The sequence below is a fragment of the Limanda limanda genome, chromosome 7 (genome assembly GCF_963576545.1).
Source record: "Limanda limanda chromosome 7, fLimLim1.1, whole genome shotgun sequence".
Lineage (NCBI taxonomy): Eukaryota > Metazoa > Chordata > Actinopteri > Pleuronectiformes > Pleuronectidae > Limanda > Limanda limanda.
Window position 1 is genome coordinate 15,813,244 of NC_083642.1, and position 25,001 is coordinate 15,838,244.

Sequence of the window (25,001 nt, forward strand, 5' to 3'; positions counted from 1 at the left end):
ACCTTCCATGTGATGATATTACAGTACATACATTCAATTTGAAATGCAACACAATTTACATTTAAAAACCATTAACCTTCCACAGGGTCAAAATACTAAACAACATATAGGATCCCAAATCTGTGTGCTTTGAAAGTAGTGGTTAGTTTTTACTAGCCGTTGTTTATAAACATGATGCTGACTATAATACTACTTCTGATTATACGAACACATATAATCATAATAATAAAATGTGTAACATAAACAAAACAGTTGTCCCCTCATTAGCGTACCCGCATTTTTCTTTGTTCAGGATTAAACATCTGGATCTGTTGCGATGTTGGGAAGCTCAAACAAGAGATTAAATCAGCTGAATTTTAGTAATCTCTCCACCAGTGGCCCATCCTTTGCATCGGTGAATTGCAACCCTGAGAAACGTACAATATTTAAAATGCTCGGTTGATGTAAATTCAAAATTATTTCAAAAATAAGGTTGGTTGTGTTTGTTCATCTGGATCAATAAAAACATCACAAGATGTTTAAGAGAAATACCACACACCCTTATAATGGCAAACATGGAAGAATTCTCTGATTACTGACATTAACTCTGTTTTTTTTATACACTGTTTGATTTGGATCTTGTTGCATCAGTCTCACTTCTTGCATGGTCTCAACAGATTTGAATAAGCTAAGTGACGGATCCGCTCTGAAAGCTCATGATCACATTCACCATCGTCAAAAAGACAGGGGTCAAACAAGGAAAATTATCCTTTCTATCATATGATCTTGTGTAAATGAATTACAGTGGATACTTTTGAACAACCTACTGCATTCTCAAATTATATTTAATAAGTTTGTTGGCTTCCATGAATCATATTGCATTCTTGATTCAATTTGTGCATGTGATTGGACTGTGGATCATTACAAACACATGACTATTGGTCATGCATTGCAGAAAAAAAGATATCTTTCACTCAGAGCTGCCACTGGTCGGTCTGAACCATTTCAAACTAACTTTAAATCCGAATAATATGTAGTTTCAGATCGCACTTGTGGGCCAAGTTCATCTCTTGGGTACATCTCCACCTGTGTGAGATGAGACATTGATGCCTATTACCGGCAGGCCAAGGGAATTTGTTGGTAAAACATGATATGACGTGATCAGAGAGTCAGTATCACATCGTCCTCATGTTGAGCTTTTGCTCTGGCAAAACCTGTCTGACAGGTTCTGTGAGGGTGCAACAGTAAATAAGGTGTCATCTTAACACGGCCTAAAATAAAAGCTGTTAACCAAGTTTCACTGGTTTCAAAAACCCTGAAACTGTGTACTTGAGACCATATTACGCACAGCTTAGCGACACTCTCAGTCTTCCTTGGAGCATTGGGAGTATCATTTGTGTGTGTGTTACCTCTTTGTTTGGGCATTTCTTGATTCAGATGCACTGAGAAACCCAAACAATCTGATCTCTACAGCAGCATTCCTTCACAAAGAGACTGTACAATGGCGTAGCAGCCCCTCCCCCATAGCAGCCCTGTCAACTATTAAAAGGTGGAGAACAAAGACACTCTTATTCCTTTGAGATGTGCCCTGTTATAGCTGTGCCACAGGAACCCAAAATCCCTGTGTAATGTGCTGAGAAAAACGAAACCAATGAAAGGATGGCACCTCGTGTCCCTGACTGTCCCTGAGTACTAAGCCCCAAAACAAGCGTTTTCATTAAATGGGCTTTTCCACTGAACTAAACTGAGACAACTACTTTGACAGCCTGGGTGTGAATGAGTTCAGCCAACTGATGAGATTCATGAGAGAACACATGGCCTTTTTTAACCGTAAAAGATCAGTTTCCTGATGAGTAATTAGTCTATGTGGAAAAGCTGACCTCTAGTGACAAGTATATAGCATTGCTGTGTATTCACTCTGTACTCAAATCTTCCACTCGGCAAACTGAAATGCATGTGGGATATTTACCTCTGCCAAGGAGGTTATGTATTAATCTGCATTGGTTTGTTCACTAGACTTCTAGTAAGAATCCTTTCACAAAGACCACTTGATGGATAACAATGACATTTGGTTGGAGGATGTGTTATGGATCAGAGAAGAACCCATTGGATTATGGTGCAGATCCAGATTTCACTTTATTTAACATTACAAGAAGGGCGCCTTTTAGTATTTTCCTTAATTTCTCAGAGAAAATATTATGCATCTTGATGAAAACAATTGTAGGGGACTGATATTTATGAGTGTGTGCAATTTGGTGCAGATCTGAATATAAAACCCGGATCTAATGACTTTAAATGTGGTTTCATGGGTGGAATGTTTAACAAACCACCAAACTTAACATCATATTAGTCAAACCAGCAAATACAACATCAAGTTGTTTGATTGGTGCCACTAGTTTGAGGTATAAATATATTACGACGATACAAGTGATGATAATGTAAACAAATTATGTAGTAATAAAGAAAATAATAATACAGACAAGTTATTCTAGTTAAATTAATATTTTTTAATAATAATAGCAATAATCATTGTTTTAACAAGTGTAGTTGTTGTTAGTATTATAGTTTCAAGTTTTATTTGTCATATGCAAGTTGGGTCAAAGCACAATGAAAGGTGTTGGACAAGAAGAAACCGGTCAGCTCAGCAGTGCAATAGTTAAATCAAAATAATATATAGAAAGAGCCTAATAAAAAAAATTCAAATTCAATTCAATACAAAACTCAACATTCATAGGCCAGGCAAAGTAACGTTTTACGACCGACTAATTGTAAAAGAATTTTTTTCAGCATAGACCATTTGTATGAGGTGTCCAGAACAACATACTAAAAGTCCTAAGAAATCCTAGTTGAGGAAATATGTTTAATTCTCATCAATGTGTGCCAATAAGGCCCAGCAACAATACACCCCAAAAAGACTATTTTTTTCCTTTACTCCAATCAAAATAAAACTTTACACAATGAAAGTAACCATGAAACGTAACATTTTTTGTATTACAAGTTTCTTTTGAAATGAATTTGACAAGCACATGAGCTCCACACTTATTGAATATGTCCTAATTTGCATAGGCAAACACCATTCATATGTATTACAAATACATACATAAATTCATTTTCAGAGAAACTTGTAATACAAAAAATGTTACGTTTCATGGCTACTTTCATTGTGTAAAGTTTCATTTTGATAGGAGTAAAGGAAAAAAATAGTCTTTTTGGGGTGTCTTGTTGCCGGGCCTTATATGCACACATTGATGAGAATTAAACATATTTCCTCAACTAGGATTTCTTAGGACTTTTAGTATGTTGTTCTGGACACCTCATATAAATAATCTATGCTGAAAAAAATTATTTTACAATTACTTCTATTTTTGGCTCCAAAATGGGCTACTTTGCCTGGACTATCAAAGGTGCATTGTGACATTTGTTGCAAATTAAGTAACATGTGTATGTATCACCATGTTTTACTATATTATATTATTAAGAACCGTGCACTGAGAGGCACTGACAGACAGTGAGGCCCTATTTTTTTATTTTTGTGTTTATAAATTTATAGTTTTTAATTTAATATTTAAAAAATATACATATTTACTTCCTGCGCAGAAGTTGACTGCGCAGCTCCTGCGTGGAAGTGGACTGCGCAGGATTCATTTAATTTAATTTAATGTTTTTTTTTAATATTTTATTCATTTTCTAGTGTTTTCTCAGTTTTTTCAGTTAGCCTTTTTGCAATCTTTTCTAGTTTCCTGTATTTTTTTGTTTTGTAGGAACCTTAGCCTTAATTTAAGGACTCTTTTGTTTTGCTACTGAACTTTGTTTTGCCTCTGTAACATGTATTATCAATTGAATAACATATACTTTAACTAAATTAAGTTGTGGTGATGTTCTATATATATTTTATTTTCTATTTTAAAAAATTTTATATACTATTTTATAGTATTTTATTCAATTGTGTTTTTTTTGTTGTAATAATTACTTTGAGCATTGCTAGAAGAGAGCCTGTGACTCAAGCGTTTCTTGCCAGTCGCTGCTAAATGTTATTGTTGTGCATTTGTATAAACTCTTGAATCTTGATGGGTCAAACTCCCAACCCTGAAATTATATTACAAGTAGGACATTTTACAGTCCACTTTTCTATTCGTAATGAAGAAATATCCAATAACTTTAATATGATATTATATCTGTTAAGAGAACATAAGTAACGAGCAGACTATAAATAAATATGATAAACCGGAAGTCTTGTTGCTGTGTGTTTTCTTTTTCTCATTGCCCATCAGCGCCCTCTGTCGGCGCCCTATCGTCAGTGATCACGTGTTTCCTACTACGATTTGCTGAAGTTTGACAAAAGTTTGACAAGCCCGAGGAGCGTCGACACAGAAGATCCGGGGATCAAAAGAGTCTGACGGACACACGTTCCTCCAAACTTACGGCCTGTGTTTCCGGAGCAACAATGGAAGCTGTCGCCCAGGTAACGGAGAGGAAGAGTGACCGATCGGACACTTTGTTGCGAGCACCGATGTGCGTGCGGCCACTCGAGCTGTGCGACGGCTCCTTTCTCAATCTGTAACTTTCTTTTATTTCCCAACAGAAAGTGCTGACTTCCGGATTCTCTCTCGATTTGGGGCCCCTGAAGGAGCCGCTGGCGTTTATCCGTTTGTTACAGTGGGTAAGTGCCCCCCCTGAGACGCTGTGAGGACGGGTTATATTTGTTTTATACCATATTGGCCTACGGCGGGGTGTGTTCACACGAGCCGTCCATGCGTGGCGGCGGAAATCCTTCTCAAATTGATTATGTCGCTCGTCTTGTGATCCGCTGCACGCCCTGAGGAGTTATGCAGACCAGAGATGTGAAGTTCAGAGGGCGATGATAAAGTCCGGCTGTGCACCACTAGTTAGCTCTACGTGGCTCAGACTGATGGTTGACGTGTGCCAAGGATTAAACATCTAGGCAAATATGCACAGTTGGAGTTTCAGGTGCAAACAGGGATGTAGCCAAAACAAACACAACTTAAAAAAAATGGTAATGACTTCGCAGAACAACTTTAAAATCACAAAACGCCTCCATACTGCTCATGTGGTGTCATCTATTTACTCCACGTTTTAAGCCTAAATGACCTCTGATATTTTTCAGTTAAATATCCTGTTTTGTGTCTGATGTTTGCCGCCACTAGTCCACGTATCCCACGCCCTTAATTCTCATTATCAAGGGGTATGCGTGTGAAGTCTATGGATGTTAATGCCCAGTGAAAATGCCTCTAACACGCACAACCGGAGGTGCAACTGAATAAAAATCACCAAAACCCAAATCGCTCTCAGCTAGTCAACTAGTGGATGGTTAGTTAGCTTGAAAGAAATATGTGTATGCATGTGTTTTCTGTCCTGAACATCTTCTCATGCACACGTTTCTCCTCTTTCTGTCCTTGTCTGTGGCTGCAGGTGTTCTCCATATTTGCCTTCGCTACGACTGTAGGTTACAGTGGCACAACCAGCATCAACGTCGCGTGCAAAGGGAGTGCGAGTATTGAAGAACAAGCGCACTTTTACTACCCGTTCAGGTGTGTGTGTGTATGTATGTGTGGTAGCAAAGACAAATCCTCTCACACCTTACTAGAATACTAGAATGTGTGTGTTTTTTTATATATCTTTGTGTACACAGGTTGATGCAGCAACCCTATGATGTTCCGGACTGTATAGTCAATACGACCACCACCACTCCTCACTACCTGACAGGAGACCACTCATCCTCCGCAGAGTTTTTCGTCGCTATTGGAGTATTGGCCTTTCTTTACTGCACTGCCACCCTAGTCATGTACTTGGGCTACCAGCACGTGTATAGAGAATCTAGTCGTGGTCCCCTCGTGGTGAGTTTGTCTGAAGTCTCTCACTTGTTAGAATAAAAGCTATGTATTTTGTCTAACACCTTTTCATAAAAGAAATGTAGTTCATATTACTTTACATACAATGTATATCCAGGTCGTCTCCCATCCAGAGGTAACTGTGTGATTTACAAGGTTTTATTTCTCACAGGAAATTGATGCTTAAAGGTTCATTGTGTAGAATATAGTGACATCTATTGGTGAAGTTGCATGTTGCATATAAATACCCTCAGTTCACCCTCCCCGTCCAGACATGACAAATAAGCTGTGGTAGCCTTCAGTTGTCATAAAAACTCAAAAGATGTTTAGTTTGTTCAGTTAAGGCTACTGTAAAAAACATGGTGGCCTCCATAGAGAGGAGCCTTTCCCATTGTAAATATAAGGTATTTTTTTTAAAGGGCCCATTTTACAGTAAAGAAAACAACAATTTGTACAATTTTGATGAAACGCAATAGTGAAAACACAACTAGCATTATTTTATATTCAATTTCTACCAATAGATCCCCACCTAAAGCTTACTCAATGAACCTTTTAGATGTTTGGATCTAGGTTTTATCTCTGACCCAAGCTGCAGGATTTGGAGGATTCCTCTTCATGCTGGATTCCAGCAGGAGGTCAAGGAAAGTTCATTTAACAGAGCTGTGTAAATGAAACCGGGAGAAGGGTGTGGTAACATAGCAGCTAACAAACTGCACTAGCTAATCTGTGTCCAAGAAAGCTCCTTGAGTAAAGTTACGCCTTCTTACCGATGATAACTTTTCTTTGATGTTAAATTAGGACCTGTTGGTGACTGCGGCCTTTGCTTTCCTGTGGTTGGCCTCATCGTCTGCTTGGGCTAAAGGCTTGACCGATGTCAAGAATGCCACCAGCCCTTCAACCATTGTAGCTCTTCTCAAAGTCTGCACTAATGCCACCTGCACCCCGGGCATGATCCCTCACATGGGCCGACTCAACGCTTCAGTGGTGAGTTGTATGCAACTTGTTATTGTTTTGTTTTAAAGTGCTTAAAGTTCTGGACACTACCACAGCCTAGGATATTTGACTCATGTGTCACTCTCCGGCAGATTTTTGGTTTTCTTAACCTCATCCTGTGGAGCGGCAACTGCTGGTTCATTTACAAGGAGACTCCGTTCCACAAATCGGCCGACCCGCCTGCAGACGTGGAGGGGGCTGGTAGGCCAACGTAACTGCACAGCGTCCAAATCTCAAAACTGTCTACCAAGTAGTTTTATTCAATGTGTCATTTCGGTACTAATTGCTAGGATAATACTGTAGAACGTAAGATACACATTTCTAAAACCAACCGCTTCTTTTTTTTTTGCATGTTATTCATTTATATTTACGGCGGTGTAATGTTATTTCAAGGGATAGTAGAATTTGACTTATTGGACTGAAAGCTACACAGGAAGTTGTGCCAGTGGAAAAAATTGTTATTCTCATAAATACACGCATATATATATATCACTTTGTCATTATCTAAACTTTCAACAGGGTTTCTCTACCATATTTTTGTTTCCAAACACCAAAAAAGTCAGGGTTTTGAGTGTCAGAATAACAAAATACCAAATAAATATAAAATAGTTGAGGTGCATTTTTTGTTGACACAGTATAGCCTGGAGACAATCTTGGAGACACACTTTCTGTTTAATCCCCAAACTTAAAATAGCCATCAAAGAATCGTCGAAGCAATGATTAAACTTTAAAAACCTTTTTTTTTTTATGATTAATTTGCCATTTTGAGATTATTTATAATGTGTCCACACAGTTTTATTTCAACACTTTTGTGGCCTAGTCATTTTACTGTTGTGAAATTAGACAAACAGCTGAATGTCATGTTTGTGGTGCATATAACTGTTAAGAGCATGATTGCTTTCTTTCTTTCGTTTGTTTATTTACATTTAAAGTTACATTTACATTTAAAGTTACATTTAAAGTTTTTCTGACAGGATTTGATTTATTTTTTTTGATCATGTTTAAATCAAAAAAAAAACTGAGGTTCCCGAAAGTCTTACAGAATTTGAATACAACTGTTCTTCACCCTTAACTAGCTGGTTACTGTTAGCAGAGTTTATAAAAAAATTGAGTGATTTCTAACTAACTGCTTACTTTGTTTCTATCTTGCTTTAGCCTGGCTTCTACCTCCACATTGTTATAGGCAAGGCAAGCTGTTTTCCCTGATAAAGCCTCGTTTGTTTAACAGTTCAAGTGTGCGCCTTCACTGTGTTGATAAAAATGTCACATTGAAGAGACGGGAGTTCTTAACACATCCATGATTGGACACGTGGACATTTAATGCAGTGTATCATTAAAAATTAAGAACTGTATTTGTCATGTGTCTGATTTTTTTGCATAACTGATATATTTATTTTTTAGCAGACGTACAGTACAGAATGTGTAGATCAGACGGATGAAGCCGACCTGACCACACTCACTCACTCACTCTCACTCACTCACTCTGAGTTCACAAAGTGCCCTGTAATCAGTCACTCCACACCTTCTGTTTCTCACACTCTGAAAAGATGATGTGGGAGTTGAGGTAATTTGTGCTGATTGGGCATCCGGCTTGCTGAGTGGCTGGCAAACACTGTACCTCTGCAAGGCATCATCAACTGCCAACACACACACACCCTCATTGGCGCAGTCAAATGAAGTAAAGGGATACATGCAAATTGATCCAGATTATAATGAAAATAAGGTAGTGAGCAACATCCAGGGATGTGGAGTTACATTTTACTATTGTGCTCAGAAGAACAGACTCAGGATGCTATAAGCTTTTTTCCCAAAACTTTTTATTAACAAATTCATTAAAACATGTTGGGACAGACGCAGTACATACAACATACAAAGTTGATAGCCGCTCACACAAATCTAATACTAGGAACATGTAGGGTTTTGATTGCTTCCCTTTTTTGGGGAGTGTGGAATTGGTTTAATATATTGTTTGATTTTATTGTAAAAAACAATTGATTGTGGCTTATAGATACTATATATTACAAACAATTAGGGAGGAAATAATTCCAATGATACATTATCACAATATCAGGGACATGTAGGATTAACAATACTATAAAGAGCTATAATAGCTTAAGTGTGATGTGATCAGGATTCCCCGCCTCAGCGGGGGCGCGAGCTCCGGTGACGCGGGATTGCGCTGCGCGTGAACCGGCGATCGCACCCTCGTGACCGCGCTCGAGCAGCAATGGCCGCCTCGAGTCGGCGACATCCCAACCTCGACGACTGTGTCGGATTAAACTGGAGCCGCTGGGCGGACCTGGTGGATGTGTCCCCGCCGGACGGTGAGTGTGTCCCCCTGTCCTCGGTGACGTGTGTCCATCAGGGGACAGACACAGTGGAGCGGCTTGATTTCCTCTTTTAAACCGGAGAGCGGCATGAAGCGCGACCCAAACAAAAGACCTGCTGGGTCCTAGTGCAGGGAGGGTTCCCAAAGCTAAACACTCCCTTAAGTTATTTTTTTCACCAAGATCGCGATGAACCGTCGAGTGATAAACACACGATGGTGTCATGTGTGGTCAGATCCCTGCGAGACGCTCCGCCGCTGTCTCACTCACAACAAGAACTACTTAACAGGGATTTGAGTCTGCGAGCAGAGAGGGCAGCGGACAGGAGCTCCCGCTGCAGCATCAGGAAACATCAGGGAGGGGAGGCATCCAAGAGGGAGACTTTAAGTTTGGGTTCATTCTGATTTATGAGAAAAGGTCAAAACATTCAGAGCTGACACATGGACTCATGTGAAAGACCTGTTCCTGTGTGAGAAAGTGAATACACAGCCTCTTGACCCTAAACGCCCAGTTTATGTTGTTTTATTAAAGAGTCATAGCTTGTACACACACTGTACTTTATGGTCCTGGTTATAGCAATAACAATTCAATGGCTCATGTGCAATCCATTAAACTGTATATTATCCGATATCATTTTAGTTTATATATCAAAGCATTTATCTCTTTGCTATTATCCTTTTTACCAGTTTAATATATATTTATGGCTGCGACACAACCCATAATAATCAGTTTTCCACTGAATACTAATCGCCTTTTGGCACGAAACAGGTTTTACCACAGTCGTGCATCATCAGTGAACCTGATGCACAAATGTCCCATCACCACATTTCACACGGTGTGTTTTTGCTTTGCTTGCAGCCGGGTCTAATGCTGAAGACAACAGCAACTGCGGGAGGAACCCATCTGACATCATGACCCTCAGGAAAGAAGGTGGCGACTCAGTAACACTGACAGTATTCAGCAACACCCCAGATCGATGAATTTAACATAAACTAACTCAGTTTTCTATTTCTTCTACAGACATGCACATATATGGCCGCTGCCCGGCATCTGATGATTTCTATTTGGTGATGTGCAGTCACTGTGGTCAGGTGGTGAAGCCTGCAGCGTTCGAGAAGCACTGTGAGAGGCGCCATGGCGCGCTTACAAAAATGCTTGGCCAGCCATCGGCTCTGTCTCCACTGCAGCGACCGCTTCCTGGCCATCCTCCTTCCAATCTGCTCCACCCTAGAGAAAGGCAGAAGGACGGCAGTCTTCATGAGGATGGCGCCCCCTCCTCAGCAGCTTTACCCGCCCACCCGCACAGGCCCAATAAGGCCCAGAGGGAGGCAGCAAGGTACGGTTTAAGATTGTTCTCTTTCATATCGTAACAGCACATGAATTGTGAATTATTGTGTTTCCATTAATGCCATCTAGAATGTTTTAGTCACCTTCTTTATTTGAATTTGAAGTCTGAATCTCGTGAGTCCATTCTGAAGTTCATCTCTCCATCCTCCTCTTCAGTTTGCCTTCAGTGGCTAAGTCCTCTCGGGAGAACCTCCCTATCCCACAACACTCCCTGCCCATGCCTCGTCCCCGGGTTCCTCCATGTCACTCGGGATCCCTGCCCCCGGGCCTCTCTTCCTCCTCCGCTTCGAACTCAGAGAAGCCCTCTGAGCAGAAGTCCACAGCTGGACAGACCAGTGAGTCTCGCACTCCTCTGCGAGGAACGAGAACCTACAGCCGGATTTATAAAAACGTAGCCAGTAAGTCTTTCTACACGACTTCTCTTCTGTCTTCCCCTGCTGCTTTTTGGTCACATCTCTAAACCGTCAATATCAGTTCAAACAAAACATTGCACAAACAAGCACAAGCAGCTGATGACACCTGCCAACCGCATCAATGTATTCTTTTCTTCTGAAGTCACGTTTGATCACTTAAGTTGCCGCGAGTTCCCAACTGGATCGTTAAGTGTGTGTGTTTTCACAAGCAAAAGATTTAAGAATTTGTTACATTTGTCATTATGATTTTAAAATCCTCCATTGTGCACAAGGCAGTGGCTCAAGAGTGTAGAGAGTGTTGGCACATTAGTCTGGCATATAGTATGTGTGTAATTAGATTGTCTTCAGAATTATTGTGTTATTTTGTAGGAGAGAAATGACCACATGTTGGTGTGTAATCTCTTCGCCTGCATGGATCCTGTTGACTGTGTCCTGCTGTTACTCACTGACCTCTGTGTTTTCTTTTTTCCCATAGAGAAAGAACGTGACCTGAATAAAAACTGCAAGATCCTGGATCCAGAGAGGAAGATGGTGAGCAGCCGGGAGCTTATATGCAATGTAAGCTCTCAGTGTCTTTTCCTTTCCCCCAACGCTGGCAGCACTATCTGTTTTATTGTGTAATATGAGTGTTTCATAGGGCCCAAGCACCGATGGTGAAACATGGACGATTTTAACATATGTTTAGAATGAGATGATGCTTTTCTTTCCACACATGCTAATACAACGCAGCAGAAAGCGCAGGGAAGGACTAAGACGTCTGATCAGTTGTCTGTGGAGCAGAGAGAGAGAATCCCCTCTGCAGGTCGAGATATGGAGCCGCTTCTTGTCAAATTAAAAGACAAAGAGCAACACTCAGAAGCTTTTGAAGAGAAACTAACTCAGGGTAGCAGACACAACCTCGGCAGCAACTGCCACATTCTCGGGTATGACATACTTTCATATTAACAAAGTTAATTTGATTAACTAAAATTACCTTTTGAGTAAGCATCACAATCTTTTCTTTGAGAAGATGTTCATCATTTTAAATTCTCCATTATTTTTTATTTCTTGCAGGTCCAAGGATACAGAAGAAGATTTTCCAGAAGAGGAAGGCGACCGCACTGTGGAAGAGGAGGTGCAGCTTCCCTATGCCCTCAACCAGAGTCTGCTGTCAAGTGAGGGTAGTGAAGACGATGAGCAGGAGGAAGCCACGGAGCTGCTGGAGCTGCCGGCCTCACCATGTCACCCCAAACCTCTCGGAGTGAGTGGAGAAGCACACGGATGCACAGAGCGGCCATTAGATGGGATAGGAATTTGTATCATAAGCCCAATGCAGGAATGTTTAAACAAAATTTGTATAATTGCTTTGAAAAACTGTTTGTATTTTACTTTGCCATTGTACAGATTTAAAAAACAAATACAGGAGCGTGTCTGTATTCATAAACCTGTCTCTGTTCTGTAGCTTTGCACTTTCGGATGCCGTACATTGGGTCGCAGCATCCTCACCTTTGACCGGCGCTTGCATCACCTGCGGTCTGCCCTCAACACCATGCTGGAGCACCATGTCAGCACACACATGTGGAAGTGAGTATCATCACGTCATACAGAGCAGATATGGTGCTTGTTTGTTTCCAGCAAGGTGAAGATAAGAGCTGCTCAGTGAGCTTGGACACATCCAGCTAATGATCCGGTATCTGTCTTTGAACTAGACACTGAATTCAATGCAGGTTGTTTTTCTGCCGCTGAATCTGGTTTCATTCAGAGTCACACTCCAGTTATTACTTAGAAAATGCATTAATTTGTGGTTGAACCTACTCTGTGGTAAATGGTTTGACGCCATAAATATCTCTTGTTTTGCTAGGTGCTGTCTTTGGACGTATGGAGATGATAGATTTACTGACTTGCGTTGCCTTTCTTGGATTTTATACTTTTTAATTATATAATGAAGGACTGGACAAAATTCTGATACCCTTATAGAAATATAACAAAGACAATGGAAGGATTAAAGGCATCACCAAGTCAACAGATTTCACTATATCACATTGTCTTGAGAAAAACTTGGGTAGCTGCCAACTTCAAGTGATTGTAAAAGGGGAAATTCTGCATTTTATATTCATATTTCTACAATTCAGACTTGACTGAAGGGATGTTAGCAAACATTTGTGAGTTTAAACCACTTCATAACAGATTTCATCACAGAATGTGGCTGCAGCTGATCCACCCAGACCACTTTAAAGAAAAGCCAAAATACTTATTTTAGAATCAGAATCAGAATCAGAATTCTTTTATTTGCCAGGTATGTTTGCACATATAGGAAATTGACTTGGTGTCGTTGGTGCACTGAACATAAAAACAACAATATAAGAAAAAACAACAATATATAAGAAATAGAATAATATAAAATAAAATAGAATAAAGTAGAATAAAGTATATACATATATACAGTAACAGAGTAAAAGAGTTATGGGCATGTGCTGTGCGAAGGTGCAGAGATTGGTGATAGTGCCAGTAATATATAAGTTATAAATTATAAATTATGTGCAGGGGGGGGGGGGGGGGGCTGGTGGGGTAGAGACAGTGTGGTTCAGGGGGCTTGTTTGTGAGCCCCACTGCCACGGGGAAAAAACTGTTCAGATGGCGAGACGTTTTGGTCCTGATAGCCCGGAAACCTTTTTCCGGAGGGAAGTCTCTGGAACAGGTGGTGACCGGGATGTGAAGGATCAGCAATGATCTTGCCTGCTCTCTTACTGGTCCTGGAGTGGAACAGATGTAGGAGAGCCGGCAGGTCACAGCCGATGACCTTCTCAGCTGACCTTATGATCCGCTGCAGTCTGCCCTTGTCCTTGGCAGTGGAGGCAGCGAACCAGACGGTAATGGATGAGGTGAGGATGGACTCAATGATGGCTGTGTAAAACTCAACCATCACTTTCCGCGGCATGTTGAATTTCCTCAGTTGCCGCAGGAAGAACATCCTCTGCTGGGCCTTTTTGACGATGGAGGTGATGTTCTCCGCCCACCTCAAGTCCTGTGCAATGATGGTCCCCAGGAATCTGAAGGACTCCACTGTTTTAACTGGGGAGTCGCACAGGCTGAGGGGGGTGGTTTGGGCTGGGCTTCTCCTGAAGTCTGCTACCATCTCTACAGTTTTTAAAGCGTTCAGCTCCAGGTGGTTCTGGCTGCACCAGGAAGCCAGGCTGTTTACTTCCTCTCTGTAGACGGCTTCGTCCCCATTGGTGATTAATCCGATGAGGGTCGTGTCGTCAGCAAACTTCAGGAGTTTGACAGAGGGATGGCTGGAGGTGCAGTTGTTGGTGTAGAGGGAGAAGAGAAGAGGGGAGAGCACACAACCTTGTGGGGCTCCAGTGCTGATGGTCCGGGACTCAGAGACAAGCTTGCCCAGCCTCACGCGCTGCTTCCTGTCAGTCAGGAAGTTAGAGATCCACCTGCAGGTGGGCTCAGGCACGCTCAGCTGTGTCAGCTTGTCACGGAGAAGAGCTGGGGCGATGGTGTTGAATGCGGAGCTGAAGTCCACAAACAGGATCCTGGCGTAGGTGCTGGGGGAGTCGAGGTGCTGGAGGATGAAGTGGAGTCCCATGTTGACTGCGTCGTCTACGGACCTGTTGGCTCTGTAGGCAAACTGCAGTGGGTCGAGGAGGTGGTTGGTTATGGACTTGAGGTGAGTCAGCACGAGGCGCTCAAAGATCTTCATTACCACAGAGGTCAGGGCGACAGGTCTGTAGTCATTAAGATCTGTAATCCTCTGCTTCTTGGGAACGGGGATGATGGTGGATGTTTTGAGGCAGGCGGGTACAACACATTCAGCCAGTGAGGTGTTGAAGATGTCCGTGAACACTGGCGAAAGCTGGTCTGCACAGTGCCTCAGTGTGGAGGGGGAGACAGCGTCGGGTCCAGGTGCCTTGCGGGGGTTCAGTTTCTTTAGAAGCTTGTTTACATCTCTCTCCTGAATTGAGAGAGGTGTGATGGGGGGGAGGGGGGTTGAGTCTTTGTCCAGGCTGGGGTGAAGAGGTGTAATAGCTATGTGGGGGGGCTGGGAGACTGGGTTAGAACTGGTCCATTGTCTTTCAAATCTACAGTAAAAGTCATTCAGTTCGTTTGCAAGTTTCAGGTCTTCCACAGAGTGGGGGGATTTGGTTTTGCAGCCGGTGATCACCCGCAGCCCCTTCCAGACTGACGAGGAGTCGTTGGCTGCAAACTGTTGTTCCAGCTTCTTTGAATACTGGCGTTTGGCCTCCTTAATCTCCTTGCCAAACGAGTATTTTGCCAGTCTGAAACTATCCATGTCCCCACTCTTGAAGGCTGCCTCCTTCTCCAAACGAAGCTGTTTGAGTTTTGCAGTGAACCAGGGCTTGTCGTTGTTATAGCTCACCCTGGTGCGTGTTGGAATACATCTGTCTTCACAGAAGCTGATGTATGACGTCACAGCATCTGTGTATTCATCAAGGCTGTTGGAAGCATTTCTAAAAATGTCCCAGTCAGTGTTGTCCAGGCAGTCACGCAGCTCCTCCACAGCTTCTCTGTTGCTCCAGTTCTTGGATCTCAGCACAGCAGGTTTAGAAAGTTTGAGTTTCTGCCTGTAAGCTGGGATCAGGTGAATGAGAGCGTGGTCGGACAGGCCCAGAGCAGCGCGGGAAACTGCATGATACGCCTTGGTGATGGTGCTGTAACAGTGATCGAGAGTGTTCTCCCCCCTGGTCGGGCATTTGATCAACTGTTTATATTTGGGGAGTTCCTGAGATAAGTTCCCCTTATTAAGGTCCCCGAGGACAATAACAGGGGAATAAGTGTTCTCTTTCCTCCTCTCCACCCCCAGTACCTGCTCGGCGAGTTGTCGTTGTGCCTCGCGCACGTCCGCTTGCGGGGGGATGTACACGCCGGCCAGGATGAAAGAGCTGAACTCACGGGGACAGTATTTGATTTACATGCAATACAGGAATCTAATCATCCTCATGCTCTTCCTTTACCCTACAGGAAAATGCCTCAAGTATCACCAGGTCTCAGGTCTTGTCGTGTCACACCACCAGCTGTTAGAGCGACAGGGAAACCCTTCCAGTCCGCGGGCTCCAATAGCCTTGACTCTACCTCGATCGGACAACTGGAAAACAAAACCACTCAGCACAACTCTCAGAGTACCAAACCGCCTTCTTCCACCTCCCCCGCGAGCCTTGGGCCCGGCCGATGGAGCAACCCTGTTGGACAACAAAGCAAGGTTCAGCAGAAGGAGGTGGGGCTTATGCAAGATGCGAGCGCAGCACAGAAAGCTACCAGGCTGCCACAGAGCAATAAGGAAAAATCCGCCAGAAATGTCAGGGATCCCCCTCTCCATGAGAAGGCTCAGCCACGCTCCCCTTCCTGCAAAGGACCAGCCAGTGGTAACTTCTCACAGGGAAAGAAGCCATGTCCTCCTCTGCCACTGCAGCCCTCAGAGAGACACTTGTCAGCTTCTGAGAAGCGTTCAGCCTTACCTGCAAAATCAGACCGTCCCCCCCGAGGCAGAGGGAGGGCCTCAGGAATTCAGCAGAAGGCGCTGGGTTTCGATTGCAATGGTCGTGGGCAAAAGCGCAAAGGAAGCAATGAGTCGCCACCATCCTCAGTATCCAAAGCCTCCAAGTGTAAACGCTTGTCCTCTCCCTCCCGCTCCAGCCTCCTTGCCTGGAAGCGGGAGAATATCGGGGATGGGCTTGCTTGGGGCCTGGACAAAACTTCCAACTCCTAAAGAGTCAGTGCACTCACCTGCTCTTCATGCAGTAGGCTGCAAACCAGTAGTGTTTTTATGATGATGCAAATCCAGCCCTGTAAGCCTCAAAAGACATGTATGTGTTATATTTGTCTTGGATGTGAGTGCATGAGTGTGTGTATGTGTACACATCTATTTACGTTGTCACATTTTTATGCACAGATGTCAGGAATTAGTGTTTTTCTGCAAATTACTGTTTATTTTTTGTAAAATAATTTTTTCTTGAATGTTTTGGTTAAAAATACCTCAGTATTCTCATGATGCTGCTAAAGTGAAACGTTTCTTCACGGTGAACAAATAAAAAAAACTTGAATTCTTGTAGCCCTTTCTTCTGTTATTTGACTTGGTAAGGTTATGAACTGACAGGGTGTTGAAAATGGTACAACTGCAGCATTGGTCAGTTGAGTTTACTCATTACATTAATTTCCCATAATGAAATAGAATATTTTTGATTCATTTTTTTGGATCAACTTTTAAATGAGGTATTCATGATTTTCAAGTTTACGTGCATTCAGGCCTGTAAAGGTTTTTTTGAAAATAAAAATAACTATAATAAGGTTTTTCTATTTTCAAGCTTAGTCGCCTATGTACATTTGATATCCAATAGAATTTTTTAAATGCAAAACAAATACTTCATAGGTGACTAAGTAACATCTGTTTACAAATTGTAGTGCTCTACACCATGTCACCACTAGATGGTGGTAGGTCATTAATGTTTCCCCATAGAAAAAGCAGCAGGAACCTTTGGTCTTTTCCACCGAGTTACATAAGCACATATTGTATATAACTGCATATGCTGCTCTCTGCTGGTCATGTGACAGGGAATCAAATGTAAAATCTTGATCATAACTATCAACAATTATATGTTGCAGGAAAAGTATTGGAAAAAAAGCCCTTTAGCCACTGTATTCTGTTTCAGGTATTCTAAAAAGTATATATTTAATTTAATAATATTAGCATAGTAAATAAAAAAGAGGACACTACTTTCCTCTCAAGAGGAACCTTCAGATACCAGCCATAAAAAACTGTAGAAGCAGAAAGCTACAGGAACCTATAAACAACATGCACCTTATGTTCAGTATCTCAATCAGGTTTTCAACTAATTCAAATCAAAATTTTATACTTTTTTTGGTGCTATTTCAATTTCCTATTTTTACATTCTGTTTAAGTATATTTTATACACCCATAGTAGCACTAATAAATGTTCTTATGTTGTCCTTATCATATTGTATCTTGTCTTATATTATTACATCATATTTAACCTTAACATTTCCCAGTAGATGATAATTTCCAGTAAACGTATGAGACAACAGTAAAAATGGAGGCAGCACAAAGTTTCTCTTTTGATCTTTTATTAGAGTCAAATGACATATCAGCATTCTTTAATTCCTACAAGGTTGCACCTATCCTGCAGTCAGAGACGCTCTTACCATGCAAAGCCATTCCATTAGCTGCAAAGACCTATGAAGATTTTATGGCAGTGACCAACTGGCTTGTGTTTGAAGCAGTGGTCAATAAACTCTAAAGGCTGATAAGGCTGTTAAAAGCTCCGTTCTAGTCCCGCTGACACTCAAAGTATCACATTGTAGAAGCAGAGAGCTTTCAGCTCCACCATCTCAAGGATGTTACAGTAATTGCTACTAAATAGTGAGATGAATGGAGATAGAAGTGTGTCAGGCAGGGAGAGGCCGCTCCCTTCTTCAGGACTGATGATTTCAAGGAACGGTTTAAGTGCCGTTGCTACAAATAGCAAAGGGCATGTGATCTGCTCTAAATATCTAACATTTTGTCTTAGTGTTGCTGCAAATGTGAAAACCTTTGAAAGGGCGTTTTCACATCATATTACATTAGAACTTTAAACTGGGATATTCCTGAGATTGATTTACCCTCTGATCTGTCATTTGAAATGTTAATTAAAATCCCTGACTTGTTGCTTGATTTTAAATTCTTTGACTTTTCTCACAGTAGTTGCTTTAATCGTCATGAAGTATCTGACGGAGAACTCACTTCCCCACCTATAACCCCCTACGTCACCTTTCTATAAAGCCCCATGCGTTCTCCTCAAACTCCTTATGGCTTTGAATCATGATTTCACAGCCGGCTTCCTATGCAGTTTGTTTTTACAGTTTAACCATTTTCTTCAGCAGAGTTCAGTGTAAAATAATTATCTTTCAATAAAAAACTAACCCCCACCCCTGCTTAAAAAATAAACATTTAGGTCAAGACTTGAAATCTGAAACAACTAACAGTAGCACAGTGGCAGACAAAATGCAAAATGATCAACAACATTGGATTACACAAGAATACAGTCAGTACACTGGTAGAACATAGCAGTACACAGCTTATCAATACTGAACACAGAGAGGTGAGTTTTAATACATGTATATATACTGTATATATAGATATATATAGGAAAGGCAGATTTGCTTTGGAGGGAACAAACCACTCTCCTCCTCTACATTAGGATCTTCACGAGCAGCAGCACTTTGTTTTTCTCTGTACAAAACTGCAACTTGTAATTTTACTGACAACCCACAGAAGACCAACCATTAGCCACGGCAGATTGGACTGGACTGGCGCTGGGTTACTGCAGGGCGAACACATGATTCCTTCATGGTCTGGCACTTTGATGTTTGCTATTCGACAGCCAAAATATCTGAGTGTAAGTTCAGTTTTTCTTTTAGCAATTCCAGTCTTACTGACGGACTCCTCAGTCGTGATTGCACCATGGACGAGCAGGGAACGACACACATATAAAAATCCAGAGGGCAAAACATACAGAGAAGATCCCTTAACATTGGGCAGCTTGTTTAGCAACTGCAGCCAGTCTGCGTGTGTGTGTGTGTGTTTTTAAAGTGTGTTGACTTGTGGTATTTTTGCTGCTTTATAATTCTCCACCTGGTACTCTTATGTGTGAGAGCGTGGAATGATTCACACACCACTCCGAGTGTGACTTCCTTTTCTCACCCACACAAGGAGATGCTGCGGTGAACACGGCAAATGTAAATATTCCAACAATATTGCTCCAAGAAATGTGTGCATCCCAACATTTTGAGACCTAAATTGATATTCCAATGCAAACGATGTATGTTATTTATTTCATTATCCGTTCATGTACAGTATAAAGCGGAAAATTCAGTTGTTTAACAAACTACAAACTACTTAAAAGGCATCGAATTCATGGCCCGGCTGGATGATTGCTTTTGAACTTCTGTAAGGGCGGCCTCATAATGAGAGGGGTGCACAAACAAAAGAGAAAACCTATCTGTTCTGAATGGAGGCTGTCAGCGCACAGGGAGCCACAGAGAATGGCTTTGTGCTGCTGTGACTCATAATAACACACCTTTTCCTCTCATGCTCAGAGACAGAAACGTGTAAAGCAGAGGGAAGCTGCATCCCATCAAAAGATGCAATTAGCATCTACACGGTGGCTTGCCTTGTTCTACCCTGAAACAAATGCCAAACACTCATGAATTCACTCTTTTCGTCTTTATGCCAAGACACAGTCTCCCTATATTTGAATGAAGTATGCATAGCATACAATGTGTCTGCTAAATTCAATTCACAATAGATTCAATCATTGTTGAGATGAGGGGACTCCTCCGAGGGATAAAGCCACTGAGTCCCCTGTGTAACGAGGTTTACTGTCAGCAGCTACAAACAGTAAAATCTTTGTTCCCTCTTCAAAAGGAACCCTGTTGATTTTATGTGTCTCTAATGTTTGCCTGCTTATACGACGCACATTGTTTTCTACCAACCACAGAGCGAAACAGCTACATTTTAGATCAGAGTGAGCGTCCCATCTCAGCAAGAACTCACATCTCACATAATGACACAATGAATGAGTTCACCAATGTTTGCCTTTTGTTTTTGAAGAATGTAACTTTAAAATTTATATCCCTATCTTGTGCATGGTGAACATACAGAAAATAATTAAATGAGCCGGCAGCTTTTAGCACGAGCGTAACTTCCTGCGAGTGTGACACAGAGAGACAAACGCTGCAACTTGGAGTTCAACTCTGCAGTAGAGTCAGGGGCACCTCATTTCACAACAAACAAAACGTCTATGTGTCCTTGTAAGGACCATGGTGCATGTCTGTGTACAGAGTTGAGACAATATGTTGATAATCAGTCTAGATTAACTACATCCCTGCACCCAACGTGTGTCTTCTGGCGGCGTTCCATCTATTTCAACTGTGTAAGGCTTCAGTAGTTTATTTTGGGTTATACTGTAGTAATGCAGGTGGCTAAGAGGCTTTTATTTTGATACACAATTAATTTAAGAATTGTATGGCACATCATATTTATGAATTAATCTCTTTAGTATAGCAAAGGAAAAAAGAGTTATCTCCTCTATCACTATATGACTATGAATACAGATCAGTCTGATGAACTATACAACTAAGATGACAACGACCTAAGACGGCCTAATAATACCATTGTGCCACTGCTTTCTTGGTAAAAGATAAACGTTTGTTGGGTCTCATATAATGTAGATGTATGGCATGCTGTTTCTCTATAGGTGTCTCAGGGTTAATTAAACACGCTTTCATAGCCTGGTGACAGCCGTCTATCTAAGTCTGTGTCCTTGCGTTCGATCCAGAAAGGGTAAATGAGCCTATGTCCTAATGTTTACGTAAGATGATCTATTCTAGTAATAAATATGATTATGAGCCAGCCATGGTTTCAATATTTATACGATATGTGAGCTAATTTCAATCTGTGCATGTATCAGATGCATTCCCTTCACTATAGCAATTTAATGTATCACTTCCTGAGTGCTGATAAACAATTATCATAAGACTTCAGTAGTTGACGTTACCGTGCACACTGCCGTTCCTTCACAGTATGAATATTAAGTGCTACAGATTGAAATGCTGGAAAAGTCCCGCTTATTGTCCTCACTGTCAACAACAGGACAGTTTGTTTTTTACTCCCTTTGAGATCCTCATTTCCACTTGTCAGCAACCACAGAATAACACCCATGGTCTGTTTTCTCCCACAAGGTCAGTCACAGTTTACAATAGCTAAAACATGGCTCATGTTGTACCATATACATCCAGTCATGTGGAATCCGCCACTGCGTCTCAGACCACCATGGGAGTGTCTGAAAAGACGGAGCTAATGGACTCTGCTACCGACTTCTTCCTCTTGCCCTTCATTAGAGAACCAGCCTCTGCATCCAGATCGTCGTCCTCCTCCTTCCCGTTTGGGTTCAGCTTCCCGTTCTGGCCCTGCAAGTCCTTTGAGCCTATGAACGCCACGTGCCTGTTCAGCTCAGCTTTGAGTTCTGGGTCCTCGTGGGACGGTGACACACTGAGCATGGAGGAGTGGATGCTGTCCTCACCACGAGTCTTACCCTTGTTGGGGCAGCAGAAGCAGCGACACGGCGTCAGGTAAAGGTACATAAGCACCAGCACTACGCTGGCCAGGCAGCCCACCAAGGTGGTATATGCTGTGTTCATGGACTCCCCGCCCCCATGCATGGTGAAGTTGTGAACCTTCAGCACCACATAGATCGTCTCATTGTAGGCCTCGCTCGTCGCAAAGCATGTGTAGGTCCCAGAGTCCTCAGACCTCACCGAACTAATCTGTAGACGTCCATCCTCCAAGACTTTGGCTGTCTGGTTGCTTTCAGGTGACACCGGCACATTGCCAGGCATTTTCCAGGTCTTTATCATGTCCCTGTGTTTGGTGTCACATCCCAGGATCAGCTTTTGCTCGAGGAAACCTTCTTCATCCGCCTCCTTGAATGTGCTGCAGTTCATATAGTCGCCGCTGAGGTCAAAAACACCTACTTGTGTTTTTGGCAGGCCAGGGAGAATACACGTGTAGTCATCTTTGAAGTCCACAGCGGAGTTGAGTTTTCGAAGGTACCAATGTGCTAGGAGTGTGTACAGATCACAGTGACACAGCAGAGGGTTATTGTGGAAATAGAGGCCATTTCTAATCCAAGCAGGCAGCACCTGGAGCTCATCAATGGGAAACATCTTGATCTTGTTGGAGGACACGTCCAGGAGGCTAAGCTTCTCCAGGCGGGACTTCTCCTTCACTAGCTCCAGGGGGAAGCGGGAGATTTGGTTCTGGCTAAGGTAGAGCTTCTGAAGGTTGATCATGCCAGTAAAGGCTGTGCGGTCAATCTGGGAAATTTGGTTATGGTACAGCAGCAGGACCTCCAGGTTGACCAAGGGCTCAAAGATGAACTCCTCCAGCTGACGCAAGTGGTTGGAGGACAGGTCCAAGTAGTGCAGGTTCTTCACATTCACGAACGCCTCTGAAGACAAGAATTCGAGGCCATTGTGGCTGAGGAGGAGGTTGTGGAGCTTCGGGAGCTTGACTGGGGTCCACTCGGAACGCAGCCGTGCGATCTCATTGTAGCTGAGATCCAGTACGCCAGTGTAGTGCGGTATGACAATGGGGACAGTGGTCAAATTCATCTTGGAGCAGCTGACTATGTTGGAGGCACAGATGCACGTCTTATGGCAGTTTAGGGTTGACCCCTCTGCCCCTGGAGGCCAGAGAAAAGCCATGCAGAGGGTGAGGAAGGGGACCCATTTCGCTCGCTTACTCCAGTGAGGTAACGTTTCCAACAGGCTGTCACCTGCTCTGGTGGATGGCTGCCACATGCTAGCAGTTGATCTAAATCCTGGGGAGGTCTACTACAATTCCATTCTCAGAAAACAGCATGGAGGAGCAGCTGGTGGGTTCCCAGGCATCGCTGAGTGAAGGCTGGAAGAAGGCAGAAACAGAGGCATTACAGCGTTATTACATTATAACCTTACACTGAGATTGACCTGAATATTTATTTACCGTCTCTCGATTTTAAATAATAACAACACCCCTGACAATTTTCATTGTGAATGTTGCTCCATATGAGTAAATGTCCTTGGTTACTTGCCACCTCTGCAGCCATGTGCATAGTGTGACATGCACAGTGGCCTCAGACTTGCTCTCAGCTTCCTCAGGGATATACTGTGGTCTGCACAAACTTTCCTCTGCTGCTATGCCCAACGCGAGTCTTCCTACAAAACAAATAACACGCACACAACCCCTACTCACGCTAACCCATGTGCATTCACACGTCTGGAAAACACGCATTTGTTGTCTTCCTCCTCTCCCTCCCTTACTCTCTTTTTTCTCAGACAAAAACACACACACAGACACCGTACTGTTGTGCACAATGACACAGAAGGAACCAAAAAACACGTGCAAACATGAAATGTCTTATTCTGCCACAACCTCATCCATCTGTGGAAGGACGAGCTATATGCAAAACGTTGCATTGCACCATTCTGCTGAGGAAAACAAAACGAGCCCACCGTGGAAACGTGAGCCGATGGAGGGATGGAGACGGACACCGACTGGGAGCCACCTACCTTCCTCCAGCGAGCAGCAGCAGCAGCAGCAGCAGAGATGTTGTCTTTCATGAAAACTGCTCCGCGTCTGTTTACAGTGTCGCTGCACACAGATGGTTCCCGTCTGGCTCGGTCCGTGTCTGGATGCAGGGTGGAGGAGAGCGCGCTACAGAAAGAGAGGGAGAGGGCGACAGAGGGAGAGGGCGACAGAGGGAGAGGGCGACAGAGAGAGAGAGAGAGAGAGAGAGAGAGAGAGAGAGAGAGAGAGAGAGAGAGAGAGTAAACCAAAATAATCCCGGTCCACGCGGACGCAGCATCCAATACCCGGTGCAAAATTACGCAAGAGAAAAAAAAGATCACGCAAAAGCAGACGACTCTACGTACTGCTGACTCCTGAATCAGCTCTGTGTGGTTTCAGTGGATCGTGTGGCTCCGTGTGCAGACGGTGGCGCCGCGTCCGTCTCAGACTGCGTTAGGAGCGGGTCCTGCTCAGCAGCAGCAGCAGCAGCAGCAGTCATGGAGATCATTGAGCATGAGCAGCTGACTGCATTTTGCTGCTCACAGGCCGGATGCTGTGTCCGTGCCCTGCTGCAGTGAGCTGGTCAACGTGTTTACCGGGAGATGCGCTGCGGAGACGCACCACAGAAAAGCCCAGGAGAGAGTATAAAAGATTTATAATATATGTGCTGCTGCAGGGTAAAGTAGCCCAAATTGAAGCCTCACATCATCATCATGATGACAGTGGCCATGTGGTTTATTCACTCCAACATCTTCTATTAAAGCAGTGGCGGATGTAGGATTTTTACATATCAGGGGCCCTAGAGGGGCCACATTGACACAAATTGGCCAATTATATTTCCTTCGTCTGTGCAGGATTGCTGATATTGTAAAGCCTTTTTCAGACATGAACCCCCTAAGGATGAATGCAGAATTTGGTCCGGACTTTCTAAAGATGAGGCCTTTCACACATGATTGGTGTTCACAACAATGCATCCTTATCTCCG

At 42.9% G+C, this 25,001-nt stretch overlaps 3 protein-coding genes across 3 annotated transcripts; 2 read left to right on the forward strand and 1 right to left on the reverse strand.

Annotated features, from left to right (window-relative positions):
• The first annotated feature begins 4,272 nt into the window (after window positions 1-4,272).
• Window positions 4,273-8,173, forward strand: sypl2b (synaptophysin-like 2b). Its single transcript, XM_061074089.1, has 6 exons — window positions 4,273-4,441; window positions 4,562-4,639; window positions 5,410-5,528; window positions 5,630-5,834; window positions 6,627-6,812; window positions 6,914-8,173. Exons 1-6 carry the CDS (start codon window positions 4,424-4,426, stop codon window positions 7,034-7,036), a joined length of 729 nt encoding a protein of 242 aa, XP_060930072.1. The 5' UTR covers window positions 4,273-4,423; the 3' UTR covers window positions 7,037-8,173.
• An 875-nt stretch (window positions 8,174-9,048) lies between these two features.
• Window positions 9,049-16,621, forward strand: atxn7l2b (ataxin 7-like 2b). The gene is made up of 9 exons (XM_061074619.1): window positions 9,049-9,175; window positions 10,007-10,078; window positions 10,169-10,484; window positions 10,652-10,893; window positions 11,384-11,479; window positions 11,600-11,831; window positions 11,962-12,148; window positions 12,350-12,471; window positions 15,877-16,621. Exons 1-9 carry the CDS (start codon window positions 9,049-9,051, stop codon window positions 16,619-16,621), a joined length of 2,139 nt encoding a protein of 712 aa, XP_060930602.1.
• A 5,108-nt stretch (window positions 16,622-21,729) lies between these two features.
• On the reverse strand, window positions 21,730-23,268 carry amigo1 (adhesion molecule with Ig-like domain 1). The gene has a single exon (XM_061075561.1). It carries the CDS (start codon window positions 23,266-23,268, stop codon window positions 21,730-21,732), a length of 1,539 nt encoding a protein of 512 aa, XP_060931544.1.
• Window positions 23,269-25,001: the final 1,733 nt, after the last annotated feature.